At 37.1% G+C, this 19,893-nt stretch overlaps 1 protein-coding gene across 2 annotated transcripts; it reads left to right on the top strand.

Annotated features, from left to right (window-relative positions):
• The first annotated feature begins 7 nt into the window (after nucleotides 1-7).
• SRP54 (signal recognition particle 54) lies at nucleotides 8-15,683 on the top strand. 2 transcript variants are annotated; one of them, XM_026090806.1, is made up of 17 exons: nucleotides 16-108; nucleotides 1,172-1,320; nucleotides 3,229-3,340; nucleotides 4,883-4,974; nucleotides 5,603-5,687; nucleotides 6,699-6,803; nucleotides 8,045-8,111; nucleotides 8,200-8,257; nucleotides 8,994-9,144; nucleotides 10,333-10,481; nucleotides 11,899-11,999; nucleotides 12,105-12,191; nucleotides 12,609-12,682; nucleotides 12,881-12,989; nucleotides 13,817-13,987; nucleotides 14,440-14,535; nucleotides 15,220-15,358. In XM_026090806.1, exons 3-17 carry the CDS (start codon nucleotides 3,263-3,265, stop codon nucleotides 15,309-15,311), a joined length of 1,515 nt encoding a protein of 504 aa, XP_025946591.1. In that variant the 5' UTR covers nucleotides 16-108; nucleotides 1,172-1,320; nucleotides 3,229-3,262; the 3' UTR covers nucleotides 15,312-15,358. The 2 variants fall into 2 exon arrangements, with proteins under 2 accessions (XP_025946590.1, XP_025946591.1); XM_026090805.1 differs by lacking the exon at nucleotides 1,172-1,320 and having other exon boundaries at nucleotides 8-108; nucleotides 3,232-3,340; nucleotides 15,220-15,683.
• The last annotated feature ends 4,210 nt before the right edge of the window (nucleotides 15,684-19,893 follow it).

The following is a 19,893-nucleotide window of genomic DNA, read 5'->3' as shown; positions in this document are numbered from 1 at the left end:
GAGGCTTTCGGGTCCTAAGCAGAATAGCCTCTCCGTGGTGCAGTTTTCATGCAGAAGAACGGTAGTCCAGGAGCTCAGTGCTGAGGTGTCCAGGCTGATTCTCAGAAGGTAGCTCGGATTGTGTAGCGTTCATTGCTTCACTCAGCGCTAGCCCTACGTGGCACAGGCAGGCTTATTTACTGTGATGTAATGCCAGATCTAAACTTGTTCAGTGTGTTTGTGTAGTGCTGTATCAAAGCTGGAAAGCTCTCCCAAAACTGCAGGTGCTCTGAATGTCGTATATATGCATTCTGCAGTGCAGTTAGTGCTAATGCCCTTTTGGTTATCTCCCAACTCAAGTTGGCTACTTGCTAAGACAGCTTATGTATCTTCATCTGTAGCATGACTGACAACCTGGATGGACTGTACGTTGAAAAATGACATTAATTTCAGTAGTTGGCATCCCTTAGTAATTCTGATGCTTTATAAATCTTTAATATGCTAGCAAAAGCAATTTGTATTAAAACGCCTAAACCAACTCATGCCTCTTAGTGTAGTATTTGCATTATTCTTATTTTAAGACTGCTAGAAGTAGCATGTTAAATTATTTTCTGTAGTTCTGCAGTGAAAACACTTATCTATCAGGCAGTAATCTAACTTTCTGTATTTGGAGATCTATAGGATTGTGGAAACTCATTTTAAATTTTGTGGGTGTTTACCTTGCCGTATGTTGGTCATCTCATTAAACTTCATAGCTTTCACACCCAAGTATACTGATAAATTTTGTCCATGGCTGTAGTTCTGTCTACTCAAAGCTTATTGAAGCACAGTGCTATTTTTATGCTAAGGAACTTCTCAATATTACTCTAAAAATATGCCCAGTAAGGAAAACTGAGTTTTCCCACTTCAGATGTCTTGTAGAAGTCCTCTTCCAACAAAGTAAGAAGGTGAATATCCCCATCAGAGCTGCAGATGATCTTATAGACCATTTATATATAAATCTTTTTTAATGAATTTTCTACACTGTTTCTGTTGATAGGTAATGAGGTTCATGTTGTAAGGTTTACTTATCTCTAGTGTTGGCTGACTCACCAAATGGCTATAGAAGTTATACTGATCACTAGCTTGGTATTTTTCATGTGGTTCTTAGCATCCAAACTCACATATTTTTTCTTGTTTACTTACAAAATAGTTGGACCGTGCAGTCACAAAGTGCTTGAAAACATTCTGAACAGAGCTTTTAGACATCAGATGAGGAAAGGGCTGCGATAACTCTCCTGTCAAAAGTTCTCAGTAATTGGGGAAAATTAATAGTCCTGTTAATGATCTGCAAATATCTTGCAGGYAAAGCTCCTAATAAAGGATAGGCAATTTTTTTTTGATATTAGATATCAATAATATCTAATGATAATGTATGTCTCTTTTGAATCATTTGTACGTACAACATACATTAACTGTAAAGCATGTAAGTATATGTATTTGCATCACTTGCTACAACTGAGGCCAGTACTTAGGCTGAATTTATCCTACATCTTCTGAAGCTTCTGGGGGTTTGTTCTGCATTATAGCCTCCATATTGGAGGGGTGGGATTGGCTGTCTCTTTTTGTTTTATTGGAGGTTTGTTTTGTTTGTTTGTTTTTAAACCTGATAACTCCATGTCAATATTAACTCTCAGCTAAGCAAAGCACCCAGGAGGCCAGCTTGCATGGAAGACTTGTTTTATTTAGTGTACTATATATCTTTTTGTTTATTTATAAATATCTGGTAAGCCTTGCTTTTTAGAGCTTGTAGTGCAGGTAGTAAATTTCTGTGAGTGTACATAAAGAGCTTTCTTCCATCCTATCTTGTTTGTAGCCTCCTTTCTTAAATTGATAAAAGTGTAGCTAATGATACATTCTTTTTACTAAATGCACCAGGCTTTCTTGTCTGTTTTCATCCCTTACCCCTCTTAAAAAAAAAAAAAAAAAGAAAAGAAAAAAGAAAAATGTCAGCTACTTTGATTACATAAGCTTTAGTTATATTTGTAAGTTTGCTTTCAGTTCTGAAAGGAAGAACTTAAACCTGAATTCTGTTGTTTAGAAGGGAGTAGTTTCAGTTAGGTATGAGAAACCAACTGTGAAATTAAACAGAAGATAAGGAGACTCTGAAGTGCACTGTTTCAGCAGTAACTACTTCACTGCGACTTCTGTGCTCTGCAGACAAATTTTGGCTTGCCCATTTTCAGAATTTTAGGTTGCTTTTCTGTCATGTGTTCTTCTGAGTATCTTGTCACCTTGCATAGGCTGTACCTCCATTTTTCTGCTCATTTTTTTCTGTCTCTGTTAATGACCCCCCGTCTTCTCTATCACTTAAGTCTAATTTAGGAATTACTCCATTTGCAGTCACTACTATGTTCTGTTTCTTTTGGATTTTCTTTAAAATGCATTTGTTCTTTTGTGTCTACAGATTAAGTTTTTATGTAGATAATTCATAATAGTATGTATTGGCTATTGCATCATCTTTTTCTTGCTTCCCAATGAAACAGATATATGGCTGAAGGGAGGCTGAGTGGTTTCATGTGTTGACTAGATTATGCATGCCTTTCAGAAATTAGGTTTTTTGTTGTCATTTTTCTAACTATGAGTTGAGGCATACTTTAAGCTGGTATGGAAGATTTGTCTGCAATGAACAAAAACTGTCTGACTCCCTGTAAGAGTGAGTCCTAAGATAGCACATGAATTTTGACTATTAAAAATGCGAGCATGTTCATAGGGTTATTGAAATGAGAAATCCAGTTTGATTTGTAATAGGATAGATATAGAACAGATCAATAATGTTCAACCTTGCTAGCAAATTGTATTGCTTCTGATCATATTGTCTGTGCAGGATGCAGAGCTTCTAGGCTATCCTGCTTGATTTCATTGTATCATGAAACATATTGCTGATAAGAAGATAAAAAGCAATTAGCATTCTGTCTGGAAGTCTGTCTGGACTGCTTTTTCATGGCGAACTGGGTGCACGAGTATACCATACAGTGAAATGCTTCCTAGTTGCAGTATGTTATTTCTGTTTTTAAGTAGGCCATCAGGATAGCCTAAAATTAACTTCAGGCCAAGATTTGCTAAAAATAATTATTAAAAAAGTAAAACTTCTGTGCAGCCCTTGATAGGGATAGCAAAGCAGGTTTCTTAACCCAAAATATACTGGAATAATTCATTTGAGAAGGCATAGCTTAAACAATTTTTAAATTTGTTTTTTTAAATGTTTTCCAGATTCCTCTGAGTTGTATTTGAAGCCGCCAAAATGGTTCTAGCAGATCTTGGAAGAAAAATAACTTCAGCATTGCGCTCGCTGAGCAATGCTACAATTATCAATGAAGAGGTATGTAATACGCCTATGTGATTGCGCTATAACGTTTAGAAAGCAGAAATGCTGATAGATTAGGCTGATCTTGCTCTCCAAGTTAAGTTAACGAGAAGTTTGAAGTAGGTTGATGTTATTTCTAAACCTCTTCTTCCTATAGGTAAAATTTCTACGTAAAGATTTGTAACTCCCTGCTAGTACTGCCAAAACCTAGAACTGGTTTTAGGCATGTATTATCACCTCAGGCATAGTGGTTCCATGGCTAGAGAGTCCTAGAGCCTGGTGGCTGTACAGGTGAAGAACAGCGTTCCTAGGAGATGAACCAAAATCTGTGCCTAAGTTTGGGTTGAGGGTAGGCTGTGAGACCATATAGAGCGCTCTGAGGCATGTTTTCAGCTGGATTATGTGGATGTGTAGTAGGCTAGTAGGAGCTGAAGTTGTCAGAAAAGAAATAACTTTTAGTGTAAGCTTTTCCCTGTGAAGTGTGAAGGTTATGTTTGATGCTGCCTTTGCATTCAAGCCAATATGGTGTGTGGTTCTAGAAGCCATTTGACTTGGTGTAGTCCATWTTTTGTAATTAAAAAATTTAAAATGATAAATAAGCACACTGTGTTGTATGGATTAAAAAACAAGATTAAAAGTTAACTGATGGGATGGTTTAGAAGTGCCCCTGGAATGAATAAATTGCTAGAAACTTTTTTTTTAAGTAGGCAGGCATATGATCTGTGGCTTAAAGTGCCTAGAAAGTAGGCTTATCAAGGGTTGTAGTGGTGTTGGCATAGTCTTAAAGCTTGTATATAAGGGAAAGGTTTGTAACAAGTCTTCAGGTAGGAGACAACAAAATCTCAACAAAGTCAAATATAGCCTGATGCATTTTTTTTATTTCCAGCAGTTCAAACTTTTCTCCCTCAAGACCTCAGGCTGTGTAAATGAGGCCATTTATTTAGGTGTTAAATGCTTTCAAAAAATCTTTCCATTCAAGTCCCATGTTCAAAAGTCTTATAACTGTTAAACTGTGTTCCTAAGTAAGGCACCTGTTTGCCTGAATGGCATACCCAAGAGCAGTAGTCCAGTTTCCACTGAGAATGCAGATAGCGGTATGCCCGACTTGCATTCAGGGAATACTTTTATTTATAGAGATTGCATGGTGTCAAGAGATTATTGCATGGCTGTCTGTTACTTGCTTTATCTGTCACTTGCTACAGCTGTCTTCAAAGAGTAAGTACGCTTTTGCCTCTAGGGAAGTCTAGGAAGTCTTGCTGCCTTACAAGTTGCCATTGTTCCTAACGCATTAGGAAGTGTTCTGTGTTACTTTGTTGTAATATGCATATTACAGATTGAGGACCTTCCTTTTTCATGACCCTTTCAAACTTAAGTGGTGTTTGCACATGAACAAATGCGTAGACTTTTAATTTTTATGTGTCACTCAATATAATGATAGGAACATGTGCATTTAATTCATAGCCTTGATTATATGTTAAATTGATCATATTTGAACACTTTCCTTTCAAGCTAGCCAATACAGTGTACTGTAAAATCATTTTCTCTTATACTCCGAAGGTTTTAAATGCTATGTTAAAAGAAGTATGTACAGCATTACTGGAAGCTGATGTTAATATCAAACTAGTGAAGCAACTCAGAGAAAACGTCAAGTAAGTAAAATAATCAAAATAATGAATTTGACTTTTAAAGTCTGTAACAGTTGTATTTTGGGGTTACAGAAGAATAACTTTTAGCTTGCATATGGTTTTCTTACAAACCCAGCTCACCTTCGAGACTCTATTTCCCTTTTAACTGGAAAATGTAGTTTTGACAAAATGTCTAGCCAGTTCTATCAAAAGAATCTTCCTCCAAAATAAGTTAGCCAGTTATTGCTGTTATTTTCTTGTTTCCATTAAAAAAAAAAAAAAGTTGCTGTCAGTTGGGTGATATAATGGATAGACAAGTTCTAGGGACTGCATCTTTGCATGTTCTGTGCGGCATATAAATAGTCTGTACATATGATCAGTACTGTTACCCTGACTATTTTCAGATGTGTAATTCAAATAGAGGCAGGTCTGAAATATGCAAGTATTCTAGTAAATTGTTTTTGTCCTCTGCACAAAAGTAATGTCTCTAATACATGTCACTTCTTAAAAATACACTCTACTTGAAAAATCAAGGCAAATCAGAGTGCTGCTCCAGTTGCAGAGAATTAATCTATATTTAGCTTGAAATTATGCTTTCAGCTATATGGTGTTTCATGGCTTTGGTTTTATTAAAAACATTTCTTAAACTCAGGTCTGCAATTGATCTTGAAGAGATGGCATCTGGCCTAAACAAAAGAAAAATGATTCAGCATGCTGTCTTTAAGGAACTTGTTAAGGTAGGACTTTGAAATTCTGTATTACATCACTTTTTTATACAGCCTGAGCTATGTAGACAGTACAATAGCAAGCCAAATTTTGAGATTCTAGTACATTATCTGCAGTTATAGGTGTACCACCTGTTTGGGTTGTTGCGTATCCTGTTCTAAAGTTATTCCAGAGCTGCAAAAATATAGTGTTTTTTCTGATTGAAACTTTACTTGCTGGATGTCTTTCTCAGACTAACTTCAATTAAGCTTTTGAAGCTTTTAAGCAGTTGAAATTTAAAGACAAAAAAAAGGGAAAAGCATTATTAGTTTCTGGAATGTCTTTGGCTTATCCCAGAAATACATCTTTGCTACCTTAGTGAAGATTTGCTCAAACTACTTATAAGCCTTTGTGTAAGCCATTCAGTTTCTCTATGAAAAGTTGTGGGGGTTCTTTGTGGGGGGCGGGGGGGATATTTTCTTTCTATTTGTCTGCTTGATCAAGTCAGAGTCTGGGTGTCAGTAGTGTGTCCTCTTTCCAATTAACAGAATAGACCTTTATTCTTGTGAAATCTGCACTTGCCCCTGATGGCTCTCTGGAATGTAGGTACCTTCTACTTGTGCAAGAAGTGAGGCAGTTAGCCCTACAATCAGTCTTGTACTCAAGGGCTCTCACCAGAAGAGGTCCATCTTGGGCACTGATGGTGGGGTGGAGATCATACATGTTCATGTATATTGATTGGAATATGTGTGACATATATACAGGCAACCCCGAATCTAGTGCTTGGCTTTAGAAAGAAGCTAACGCTGTTAGTGTTGAAGAATGATTATGTATGATGCTGTATGATATATAGGTAGCTTGCACAGGCTATTGCAGTTCACAGTAAATCAACAAGTGTCTAACACGAATTAAGACAGAGTATAGAAAAATCAGTTTACCCCTTTAAAAATAAAACCAGGCACCTAGCCTAGCCAAATGTGACACTAACAATTCTGTGCTTCTGAAATTCAGTTCTGCAACATATGTTACGCTTTGTTTTATAGCTTGTAGATCCTGGGGTCAAAGCATGGACACCTACCAAAGGAAAACAGAACATTATAATGTTTGTTGGGTTGCAGGGAAGTGGTAAAACAACAACCTGTTCAAAGGTAACTTTCACTAATCTGTTTGGGGTTTTTTGATTTGGTTTGGATGTTTTTGCACTTTTCATTAAGCCCTTTGGTAGGACTTCTGTTACCTGTGCTGTATTTATTATGGTAAAGTGCCAATTGATTACAACATAGAGCAGTTTCTGAGACAAGAGCTGAATGTCCAAAACAATATTCTTTTTGGGCCAATTTATGGCTTGTAGGACTTGCTTCAAGATTGTGTGTTTGTTTGACTAAACACTTGATGAAACAGTATTGTATATGGATAACAAAGATTCTATCTATTTCTTACTTCTTGGATCTAATGCAAGTACCGTGAGTGGAGTCAGTCTCCTTCCATTAGCTAGTTAATGGAACCAGTGGAAATTGGCCTCTGTTAAGTATAAGTGGGTGGTGTGAAACCTCTTCCAGCCCCCAACTCAGTAAGAACATTTAGATCAATATTTTTAAGGTTAAAAAAGAATGCTCTGAATCAAGGCTTACCCCAATTATGATGGTTGTTGGGAATAAAAATTATCCTATGGAAAAATGACTTGACTGATTTTTGTTGCATGTTTTAAGTCATCTTGTCTTTCACAGATTCACATGCAGGACTAGACTAAATATATCTATGTTCTGAATTCCTAAGAGTTTCCTTTTGCTACTTGTAGACAAACCATATTTTGGAAGTATTTTAATGAGTGACTCAGACATTCTCCGAGTGTGCATTGTACTAGTAAAGCCCATTGTTACAGGAAACTAAAGATTCCTACCATTGCTTTAAAACATGTCCTTGGTATAGAAATATCTTCCCCCACCCTTCGTCCCAGAAGTAAAGAAGCAAAGAGATGTACAAGCTGTAGCCGTGATGGTAGTTAATGTTGAAGTACTTAATGCTTTGGGTAGTTTCTAAAAGCTATTCTTATCTGCAGTATTATGAGTAAACAGAATCCAGGAGTTAGTAAAATGGGAACTGTGGCTATTTATAGTCATTCCTAGCTCAGGAAACTGAAATCAGAAGCTGAGTCAAGCAACTGTTTTTATCTAACCACGAATGGTTATTTTTATAACACTTTTTTTTTTTTTAATAAGGGAGGTGGCAACATTTGGTACTTGTTACTAAATGAACTCAGTTGTAGGCAGAATAACTGAGGAAGGCTGGCTTGACTCTGCATCCTTGGTGACTTACAAGCTGTTATACAGTGTCATATTTTCTAGTGAGCTTTTGGTATGACTGCATCTTTTGGATTTCTCTTTAACAGTTAGCATACTTCTATCAGAGGAAAGGTTGGAAGACTTGTTTAATATGCGCAGACACATACAGAGCAGGTAAAGAACCAAATCATTAATGACTATTTGTATTATCTCCAATATTTAAAGATTTTTAGATAGTCCTTTGACTCTGTCTGTCTTACAGGTGCTTTTGACCAGTTAAAGCAGAATGCCACAAAAGCAAGAATTCCCTTTTATGGGAGGTAAGCATCTTTCAAAACCAGTTTGGAGTTTGGAATCAGTTCTGCTCTAACAATGTATTGTTCCTTATTGAACATTTCAAGTACTAAGCTCCATTTTGTGTTGCCTAATTATTTAGATATTAATGTAATAGTTGCTCTGGTCAGGCTAGAAGTCTGTCTAGGTCAGTATACTGTTGCCAGTAGTAGATGACAGGGAGAGTGTAAGAACAGATCAGACATCTAGGGATAATTCCCTAGAATGTTCTTGTAGCTTGCAGCAGTTACAGCTTAAGGACCTGACCAGACACATGCAGATTTTCAGGAAGTCATCCATATAGCATCTTTACAGATCAAGAGATTTTTGAACCCTTCAATTTTATTGTCAAGTAGTGGCAGCAGTGGACCTAAAATAGTTTTCGTATATCAGTAAATCACTTTCTGCTACACTTCACTGAAAGTGCACTGATTAGGTGCTCAGTTGTATTTTATCTGAAGGAAGGGCTACCAGAACCTAGTTCAGTCTTCAGCAAGGGCGATGGATAGAAAGTACTTCGTGTTTCAGTTCACTAGATAGTAAAAGCAAATTGCTTAGGAAGTCATGTTTTCACTTAAGCAGTTGTTGCCTTGACATAGGAGAGAGTCTGTCTTGAAATTTAGGTGGATTTATGATTAACAAGTTTACAGTCAAGTAATGAAAGGTTTTCTTTGGGAGCGAGGATTCGCCCATATGTTGATGTTTCTCTTTGCCTTTGATCAGTTACACAGAAATGGATCCTGTAATAATTGCCTCAGAAGGTGTGGAGAAATTTAAAAATGAAAACTTTGAGATAATCATTGTTGATACAAGTGGACGTCACAAACAGGAAGACTCTTTGTTTGAAGAGATGTTACAAGTTGCTAATGCCATAGTGAGTAGTTCCAAGAAATACAGTAACTTCTGTTATAGTAATTTGGCTACAGTTCATTGTTCATCTCCAGATGTTCTATGCAGGTTTGTTTCTTCTGGCATGTGTCAGCACTTGAGCTCCTAGAATATAATAGAAATTACAGACTGAATATTTAAACATATTCATGCAAACATGAATAATAAACTAAGGCTGGATGATTGGTGCTTGGTAGTTCTGTGCCAGTTTTAATTCTTGTATCTATCAATTCAAGGATGCTTGCATGTAACTAGACTATAGTTACTGCTTTAATTTTTCATTTTGGGGATCTTTGCAGTGACAAACTAGAATAAAAGATTTTCTGTAGCTATGCATATTACCAAGGTTTTTATGACTGCCATGAATATTTGCCTTGAAACAGAGAGGATTATTGGGTATCTTTCAACAGTTTGGATATGTAAATGAAGCTGATGATTTTTGCATGGGTTTAGAAGGTCTGGCAAGTTTGTGATTCTGTGATCTGGCATAAGACTATGACACTTCCCACACAACTCTTGCTAATAGATGACTTGCTTTCAGAGGAATGGGGCATCTTGAAGAGCTCTCAACATAAAAAACAAATGGGAACTGTTGTTTGACATTAATTGTTTGTGTGTACTAATGAGCTTATTGGCTCAGATGCTGGCTAAAATGATTCAAAACATAAGTAATAACTGTTAACCTGTTAAATTTTCTATGCTGTAAGTTGTCTTTCACAAATAGTAATGCAGCATAAGAATTTTTGAATGGTCCTTAGAGAATACTGACTGTTTATAAAAACGCAGATGTTGTTCTGTTTTAAAGTGTGCACAGCTTTTACAGAATCACAAAATATGTGGGATTGGAAGGGACCACTGGCTCTGGAGATCATCTGATCCAACCCTCCTGCTCAAGCAGGGTCAGCTACAGCAGGTTGCCCAGGACCATGCCCAGTTGGGTTTTGAATATCTCCAAGGATGGAGACTGCACAACCTCTCTGGGCAACCTGTTCCAGTGTTCAACCACCCACCCAGTGAAGAAGTGTTTTCCTGTGTTCAAATAGAAAATGTACTAACGTTCTTACATACTAACTGTTCTTGCATTAAGTTCTGCGCTGAATGTGACACGTGAGCACAATTTAAGAAAGCAGAAAACAATTATATTCTCTCTCTCTCTTTATTTTTTTTTTTCCAGCAACCAGATAACATTGTTTATGTGATGGACGCTTCCATTGGCCAAGCTTGTGAAGCTCAAGCTAAAGCTTTCAAAGATAAAGTAGATGTAGCCTCTGTTATTGTTACTAAGCTTGATGGACATGCAAAAGGAGGTGGCGCTCTTAGTGCGTAAGTACTGTGATATAATAGGGTGTACAATTTCTGGACACATGCAGTGTCTGGACAACCATGAAACGTGTTAGTGTCTTGCAGAAACCTATTCCATGAAAGTGTTACTGTTGTATTCCACAGGATGTAGAGATTTAAGTCAGTAAGTTATGTTTTTATCCTACTTCTAGTGGCCCTGTTGACATTTAATGTCTATCAGAATCAGGTATTGTGATATATTTCCAACATTGCATTGTGATTGTGTCACATGTCAAACTTCTGTCTTCTTAGAACAGCATTATAAACAACTATTTCTATTACATCTTTCATATCAGAAATTTTTATTAAAAAGATAAATTTTGGACTTAATAGACATAGCTCACCTGAAAAGTTTGTTGCTTATTTAATGCCCAAGGCTTTTTCCAAAAGGGAAAAACTCCAGCATGTCACATCTAATGGCCCTCAAATTGTGACGCAGATCAAATTTCTGGGTTGTCAGTGTCCAGTAACATAGTCTTCAGTCATGCTTTCCTGAATTTTCTTCTTCCTCATTTGGCTTCCCATGTGCTATGCTGTATCTTGACAGTTTTCACTGTTCAGAAATGGTCGCGTTTATCTTCAACCTTATATGATGACGTGTAATTTCTAGCTGCATTTGAATGATGCAGCTTGTATGGAGCCAAGATGATTTGACAAAACAGTCTGTTATCTGACACCAGCTTGCTAAATCACTGTCTGACTTTGATCTTAAGTGTTGGAGTTCTTTAAACTGCCATCTGCATTTTGCTGCTGTTTATAATGGAGTGATAGAAAACTAAACTTATGAGCAAAATATAAATACCAAAAGTGAGCTCCAGCTGTCATGAGCTTGCATGCGTTAAGAAGCCACTGTATGTTTTATACTTTCTGTAGACTGGAAGCTGAATTAATCTAATAGCTGCTGCCAGTGATTGATTCCTCAAAAGTTTTGATTTTTCTCTTTATTTCTTTTGTAGAAGGCATAAGCTTTTTTTCCTGTATTGAAATTGAGATTGCTGTCTGTGAGAGGAACCCAGAAGAAAAAATAATCAATGCCTGTCTCATCTGACCTCCCAATTCTAGGATGGAGTGGACATGATTCATTTTTCTTTCGGTCCTCTTGCTTCTGAAACTCAGCAATGAAAATGAGGAACTTACATTTCTATTGATCATTTTGAAAGCAGAGTGTAGTAGAAGCAGAGTTTGCATTTTTTTTTTTCAAAGTGCCAAAAGTAGAAACATGTCAGCTATTGCCAGCTACCCATTCTGATCCTAAATGTTGAATGTTTTGCATTCATAGTTTGAGTAAGAAAGATACTTTGGACAGGTTGCATTATGTTGGTGGTGCCTAGCTGATGATGTTAATAAAATATTAATATAATTTGTTTTTGAGTAAAATATAAAATATATTTTACTGCAGAGTTGCTGCCACAAAAAGTCCTATTATTTTTATTGGAACGGGCGAACACATAGATGACTTTGAACCCTTTAAAACACAGCCTTTCATCAGCAAACTTCTTGGTACGTACTACTTATAACTATACTTAAAAGACACTTTGGATAATGGAAAGTCAAAGTATAATTTTTTTTTTAATGTCAACTTGAAAAGGTGGTTTTGTCTTCTAGGTATGGGCGATATTGAAGGATTGATAGATAAAGTAAATGAGTTAAAGTTGGATGATAATGAAGCACTCATAGAGAAGCTCAAACACGGTAAGTTATTCCCTAAGCCTAAACAGCAGGTGTATTACCATGAACTAGTCATGGCAGGTTCTTTACAAAATGTAGACCACTGAGTTACTTGTCACTGCATATATCACAAATTAACTCAAGTGCATTGGTCTGTCTTTCTTTAATAAATATGGTAGTCAAATAAATTGAGTTGTGTGCTTTTCATCAAGCGACAAGTAGTGCTATAACTGCACATTAACTGGCTTAAAACTCTTAAGTGTGTGCCATCCAAAATGATTTAGCCACATTAATGGTGGAAAAGAGGTTTATTTGTCTACTTAGCTATGCACTATGTGACAGCTATGCACTGTCCTCTCTCAATTATTATTGTTTATATTTACAGGGTAATGCTAAAATGTTAGTGTGACCTTTGCTAACTTTATTTTTGTTGTACTTCAGGTCAATTTACACTAAGAGATATGTATGAACAATTCCAAAACATCATGAAAATGGGACCATTCAGTCAGATCTTGGTTAGTTACCCGCCCAAATATTTCTTTTTTATCAGCTTCTCATTTATGTTTGAAGAACTTTCAAAAGCAGTGAAATGATTTGCCTACTTCTGTGATATATATCTGCTGAACTAAACTTGCTGTCTACATTTCTGGCTGCTTAATTCAAGTTAGTTTTGCATACTCTGACACAGCTTTCATTTTACATTTTAAAACTAGGGTATGATCCCTGGTTTTGGAACAGACTTCATGAGTAAAGGCAACGAACAGGAATCAATGGCAAGGCTAAAGAAATTGATGACTATAATGGACAGTATGAATGACCAAGGTAAAGCAAACTTCAATCGCTATTTCTTATTTTTCCATTTTTGAACAGTCCTATTTACAGAGATCCTTTTGGAAACAAGTTGGGTGTAAGGCATTTACAATGACAGACAACGGAGAGGAGTAATCACTCTTACAAATGGCAAAGGGTACATTTGTGTTCCTGTAGCTTAAACTTTCTGAATAAGTCCAAATATTTAGAAATTTACTGTGACAGCTGAGATCCTCTTGCTGCTCTCTTGTGTAGAATAGGTGAGATTTCAAAGTGCTCTATTCAAATTAGTGTATTTATTTTAATGAAGTGTAGCTTGCCTCTTAAATTGTTAACTTACTATACTTGCACATTAAAAAGTTGCATTCATCTTTAGTCCGGCACTGCTATCTTCCTGCCCACCCTCAAGCTTCTTTACCCAGTGGTGTAGTCTGCTCCCTGGAGTTCAAGGTGTGTTGTGTCTAATTGACACACCGAAATGTGGTGTGAAACTTGGAGGGAGAAGCATGCTCTTACCCTTTTGCTAAACCCATTAATATAGCTTGCACTGGGTAAGCTGAGAGCATAATTAGCTCTGACAGATTTTTTCCATCATGATGATTAACATAGGAAAGAGGCCGGCAATTCAGTGCTGTTCCCATAAAATATTATACCTCAATTATTTCTCTACAATTCTGCATTGTCATTTCTAAAACTAGTTCTGTATTCTAAGGAGCTAAGTCTAAACTAAGTTTTGTATTCTAAWTTCTCAGCAAACTTGTTCTTATTAGTGCTATCAGGTTGTAACACAGATGTTTAATGTTTGTTGAATGGATTTTTCTTTCCTACGCTAATTGCAGAACTTGACAGTACAGATGGTGCCAAAGTTTTCAGTAAGCAGCCAGGAAGAATCCAAAGAGTGGCAAGAGGTTCAGGTGTATCTACCAGAGATGTTCAGGAGCTCTTGACCCAATACACTAAGTTTGCGCAGATGGTGAAAAAGATGGGAGGTATCAAAGGGCTTTTCAAAGGTAAAAAGTAAAACATTTATTGACTCAGGGTGGAGGTCGCTTGATGTGTGGACAAAGAGAAAGATAAAAAATGTATATTAGATGTTGGGAGAGGAAAAGGGGACTTGACTGTAGAGCAGGAAGTGGGTTGTAGCTAATTCATTTTCATGATATTTGAAAGCTCTTTAAGGTAACTGGTAAGAGCTATACTGTTTTTCATGCTGCTAATGTGTAACCAGGCAGGGAAAAATACTGTATTTTTAGCTTTATCAACGTAGAGTTCATTAGTACTACAATACTGACACTTTAAACTGTTGTGTGTGGGGCAGGGGGTGTTCATCCTTAAACACCATGAAGCAGTTAGCATAGTAACTTTTGAATGGATTTGAATCCAGAATTAGGAGGTAAACTACTTCTAGTTTTAGCCTTGTATGTTAATCCATTTGTGTGGGGTTTTTTGTTTTGTTTTTAAGGTGGCGATATGTCAAAGAATGTAAACCCATCTCAGTTGGCCAAACTGAACCAACAGATGGCAAAGATGATGGATCCAAGAGTTCTTCATCATATGGGTATGTGTTGCCTTTTTTACAGCTTCAAGAAAGGACTACCAAGCAATTACAGTGGTGCATTTTAAATATTACAGAAGTGAGGAGTGCAATGTGAGAATGTGTCTGTATATATTGTATATCAGTATTAAGTATTTCTAGCTCCTCTAATGAGAGTCAGAAAACTTAGTCTGCATGTTAGGAATGCTTTGCACTTACCAGTGCTTAGTCTAGCCTCTTCATTTGGATTAAACTCCCAAGTTAACATTTGAAGTGATAGAGCAGTAAAGCAATTATATCTAACAGGCCTTGGTAAAGCATGTCTATTTCTAAACTTCCCATCTTTCTAAACTTTACCTCAAATAATTGAATTTGACAAGAGCGGCCTTTAGTAAAGACTCCCATATTGGAACCTTCTCAACTGATAATGATCATTCCTTCTGAGTTTTTCCTTTGTCTGGAACTTAATGCAGAGATCATCTTCATAAAACCCACTTTAAATCTGGTGTTTGCAGGTCTTTCTATAGTTATTTACTCAGTTGTCCTTTTTTGATGAAGATGTCCTCATTTAAACCTGACTGATCTTCTTCAGCTTTTGCATTTGTATAATATTTCAGATTACATTATATGTGCTATAATGACACCTCAGAAGGAGCATGGCTGTGCTTCAGAGTTAATTAACAAATACATGTTTTCACTTTTCTGTAGGTGGCATGGCAGGATTGCAGTCAATGATGAGACAGTTTCAACAAGGTGCTGCTGGGAATATGAAAGGCATGATGGGATTCAATAACATGTAAAGAAGCCTTAATAAAAATGGGCTTGGTTGACTGACAGTTTGTTGCAACTTCAGTGAAAGGATTTTCTTTCTTCCTTTTTACAGTGATGGGGGGAGTGGTGTTTTGAAATCTTATTCAGGCTTCTCAGTTTCTACATCTAATTTCTGAAAATTATTTTTGCTTACATTAGTTCCTCTCCACTAATACCTGATGGCACAAAGGGTAATTCAGTTTAATAAAACAAAATCATGATGTAAAATTTTAATATTTAGAGACATTTTTAAATTGTTTACATCAAATGGCAGCCATTATATTTGTAAACAACCCTGATCTTTGGTCATAGTAACATAAAATGTCACAAATATACTGTAAAATAAAAGTGGTTATAAATAAGGGAATAGCATTTTTTTCTTTAATTCTTTCATAGCTATCCTTTATTAGCATGTAATGAGACTATTTTCTTACTGAAAATGACTGCTGTTTGACTTGTTTCTAATTACTACTGTGACTAATGTTTGACGTAAATGCTATGGCAATAGTTCAGCACCTAAAACTTGGTGGTACTGCTGCTCAGATTTTCTCACTGGAGCATTTTTAGAAGAAGGTGTATGTGTTACACTCAGTTTTGTGCAAAATTTTGTTCTGCAGAACTGTATCCTTCTTTCCTAATACATAAAGAATCAAGTTACTAAAATTATACAGGTACGCAGATATCTTTGGTATATGTGACAGCTTGATAATCTTCATACCAACTGCTAATTAAGCGGTTGTCTTGTTATAAAGATGACAGTCTGAAATACATAGTAGCTAGAATTCTGTTCCTTTATTGAACTTACATACTGAACAGCCATAGACAGCTGTATTTGACAGACTGTATTGCCCCCAGTTCATGTAACAGCTGCAATCTGATCTTAAGTTCCTATAGAATTCGTTTGTGCTATTTCAGTCCACTGTGTTGGTCTGAAATAGGCAGAATCTGCAGGCAAATTTCAGAAAATAGGGAAAATAATTGAACCTTAAAATCTGACATAAGTATTAGGAAATACTGTAAGATGGTTCACCCTTATGTTAAGCAAAGAGGGTGTATCACGAATTTTTTTAATATACTGCAAAATATTTGGGTTGTCAATGGACACCCATTTCTGTTGCTTAGATGAGATGATAATTAAATGCAGCAATTAAAATTAGCATGTTCATCTGTTAATATCAGCCAGTTGTTTGAGGAGGTGGCAGCTAACACACCTGATAAGTGAATAGCTTATGTAGGTAGTTATGCTCTTGTGCTAATAAAACATAAGGCATACTGTAACTTACAGTTCATGACATGTTGAACTATTCTGCACTATTGGTGGCATATATATTCTACACATAGAGGATGCTAACAAATCTTTAGGTATGCCATTCACTGCAACACTACATATCAGTCTGTAAAAGGCTCAATTAATTTGGATCTTTCTTAGTATTTTAAGTGTAACAGAAGATTGAACACTTGCATATCATGCGCTTGTAGGAGCTGTCCTCAGCTACTTGTCTGTTGTGTGTGTTTACTGACACTGCTTATTTTGTTTTTACTTTATAGTCTTTTAAGTTCTTTACGTGAGCAATAAAAAAACTGCTGCATTGCTTTGTATATTGCATTAAGAGTGGCAAATAAATTTTGTGTTTTGGAACACGGTAGGGGAGAGGGGATAGTTAACTTGAATGCTCCGATGGAAATCAAACACAAAAAGAATAGGCATATTGAGGATGAACAGTGAAGCACTGTGCTTCTGTACAGGCTTGATCAGAGACTGCCAAGTTATCAACAATTAACTCTTTTTCAATTCATTACACAATAATTTTTAGTGCTTAGTTTTAGTGTGTAGTTTTAGTATATGGCTGCTACCAGACAGGAAGAGAGTTGTCACTAGCTGCCTGACTTGGTAAATGCAAGTTCAGAAGGCATTTCCTTGGAAATATAAGATGCATTAATTTTATTTCAAAGGTATACCCTGAGATAAACAAATAGCAGTATATTGCTCACCAGTTCCGTGGAAGTGAGCTCTTACCTTGACATGCTTGATAGAGCAGACTTCAGAGCCTGTTTGGAACAATTGTCTAAAGATCTGAATTGAAGTTGAAAAGTGGGTATAGGTTCGTATTGCAGGGGCTTCACAGAAGAGTTCAACTGTATAGGAGCTCCTATATAATTCCCTCACAGCTTTATAGAAGAATAACATTTTTTAGGGAGTGTGGGAAATATTTTGTGATGTTTAGATCCTGCAGAGCACAGTCTATGGGAAGAAGAAAACCCTAAAGCTCATGTGAGAGAACAGAAATTGTGATGTCCTATATGTTCTTTCAGTTTGGGATTCTGAATCAGAGACTTAATTGCATCAAGCTAGGAGAGGATATGTAAAACTTACTATGCTAGGAAGCGTCATGAGTAACAACTCTTCTTCTTGTGCTGTTTGCATGTGTTAGGCCTATCCTCCACAGCATCCTGCCCTATTTTGCAGAGAAGTTCTCTTTGGCGTACAAGAAACCTAAAATGCTGAGAGGCAAACAAACTTTACAGGAAAATGAAGAACTAGAAGATGGAGGTCTAGCTTTCCATGCAGGTCTTAGTGCATAGATGGCCAGATTTGAAATTGAAGAAGTAGCTGGGGGAGTGTGGCACTGAGAACACTCCATCTCTCTGCATGTATGCAGTGGCTATTTATTGCAGTATCTTCAATAAAGGTGACATGGTGGAAGTTTTGACCATCTTTTTTTCTGTTTTGATATCTGGACAAATGGCTAAATGTAAAGTTCATTGAGAATTTGAAATAAGCAATGAAGTGTTTAGTCAGGGAAAGCCACTAGAAGGAGCTAACATACAAAATAAGCTCGAGTCTTTTTGCTTTGCTATTTTTTTTAAGTAGTTCTATTTTAGAATTGTATCCTTATTTCAAAATCAGTGATATCCTGTAGTCACCCTTTTTTCTTTGGTTACAGTATGTTAATAAACTTTGAAATAAGCATACGCTTATCAGTGCACACTAATACAGAAGTAGGTAACTGCTGCATGTTTATTCTCTGGAAGATGGTGGATATAAAATTTCTAAAAAATAGGTGTTTGTTCTGTAAAAGTTCTAGTGGAAGACATTTGATCTTGCCAGCTGTGGAACAGATCCAACTCATGGATTGTTGGTGCATGCTTTTTCAATTTGCTGCCGCCTTATGCAAAATTATAGCCATCAAATGGCATAGGTGTGCTTTTGCCACAACACCGCATTAATTTGATGATAATGGTCTTTCTACCTTTCCTCAGGATTTTCAATATTGACACTTGATAAATCTGTTAAATTTGTCTAAGCTGCCAATGCTAATTGTTCTGTGAAAGATTAACCTCAGTATTACTGCACAGCTGCTATCACTGCAGTACAAGCAAGGAAGAACAATTTAGCTGGTGGCTGATTTAATATTGACTTCTAATAGATGTTAACATCTTTCAATCAGTACTTGCTAAGTAGGATTTAGACTTAACTAAGGATGAGATGTATTTATATGTCCTTATACTACACTAGTTTTTTCTTTGCAGTTTTAAGTAGTATTTCTTTAGCAGAGATGCTTAGGCATGAAGTATCAAAAATAGTAATTTAATTATTGTCAGGTGTGTTTCTGTAATTATACATTTGATAGTATATTCTGTGAAATACTGTGGCAAACAGATTCATAAGTCATTTTCATAAGGGGAATTGCTTTTCTGCCTTTACAAGTACAGTATAATTGTACAGGTGGTACATCTCTGTTGTGCTCTCTGTGGGACCTTAATTTGTCATGTGATCTGGATAATGCTTTGATACAACTAAGAAATGGTTTAAGAGCCCACCTGTGCTACAAACTGTAATTCTTTGGAAGCTGTACTTAGTATAGGACTGAAGGACAGCTCTTCCTATTGCACATAATTGCATTGCATGTTACCGCCATTGCATCCTTACTTTTAAAAATAACAATTCGCTCTTCCATTCCATAAAAAAGATGTTTTGAACACTTCCTTCTCCAACTGCCTTCTGTAGCAGTTAGGAGGTGGCTAATGCACCTTTTGCCTAGGTCAGCTCTGGCCACAGGTGCTCAGCAGTGGGGAGGCCTCAGCGCACATTTAGGGGAAAGAGGTCAGTGAGAAGGAAGCTTCTATCCACCGAGGTAAAATCCTGCTCTTCTGCATTCTGTCCAGGCAACAGACTGTATTTATCAAATAAAAGGAGCGGCTCAGGTGAACGTGGTGTAGGAGCATGAGGCCAGGGCGGCGGAGCCCCAGTGAGCAGCTCAGACTGGGGCCCGTGTGAAGGGGGCTTGCTCTGGCAGCTGGCCTCTTCCTTCGTGTCCAGGGGTCTTTCCTGGTTCAGATCAGCACTGTACTGTGGAGAGAGGATCAAAATGATCAAAATCCATAATAGTTCTGGCATTCTCCTTGCACAGCGCTGCATGACTGCTAGCAGTGGGTCCCTGCCCTGCATGTGGCACTGAAAAACGGCATCGCGCGGGGCCTCGGTGCACCAGCAGCGCGGAGGGGACCGCCGCGGCCCGGCGGCTGCGGGGGGCATCCCGCCCTGCTCCCTCCGTGCCCTGGGCAGAGGGC

Source organism: Apteryx rowi, unplaced genomic scaffold (genome assembly GCF_003343035.1).
Source record: "Apteryx rowi isolate R43461 unplaced genomic scaffold, aptRow1 scaffold_88, whole genome shotgun sequence".
NCBI classification, from domain to species: Eukaryota; Metazoa; Chordata; class Aves; order Apterygiformes; family Apterygidae; genus Apteryx; species Apteryx rowi.
The sequence above is the reverse complement of the archived record's forward strand: the minus strand, read 5'-3'. Positions and strand labels throughout refer to the sequence as shown.

Excerpts from the sequence above, each read along its gene's own strand:
- SRP54 (XM_026090805.1), top strand. The coding sequence starts at position 3,263 with ATGGTTCTAGCAGATCTTGGAAGAAAAATAACTTCAGCATTGCGCTCG. Across the intron at positions 5,688-6,698 it reads TCTTTAAGGAACTTGTTAAG|CTTGTAGATCCTGGGGTCAA; the intron begins GTAGGACTTTGA and ends TTTGTTTTATAG. Across the intron at positions 10,482-11,898 it reads GGAGGTGGCGCTCTTAGTGC|AGTTGCTGCCACAAAAAGTC; the intron begins GTAAGTACTGTG and ends ATTTTACTGCAG.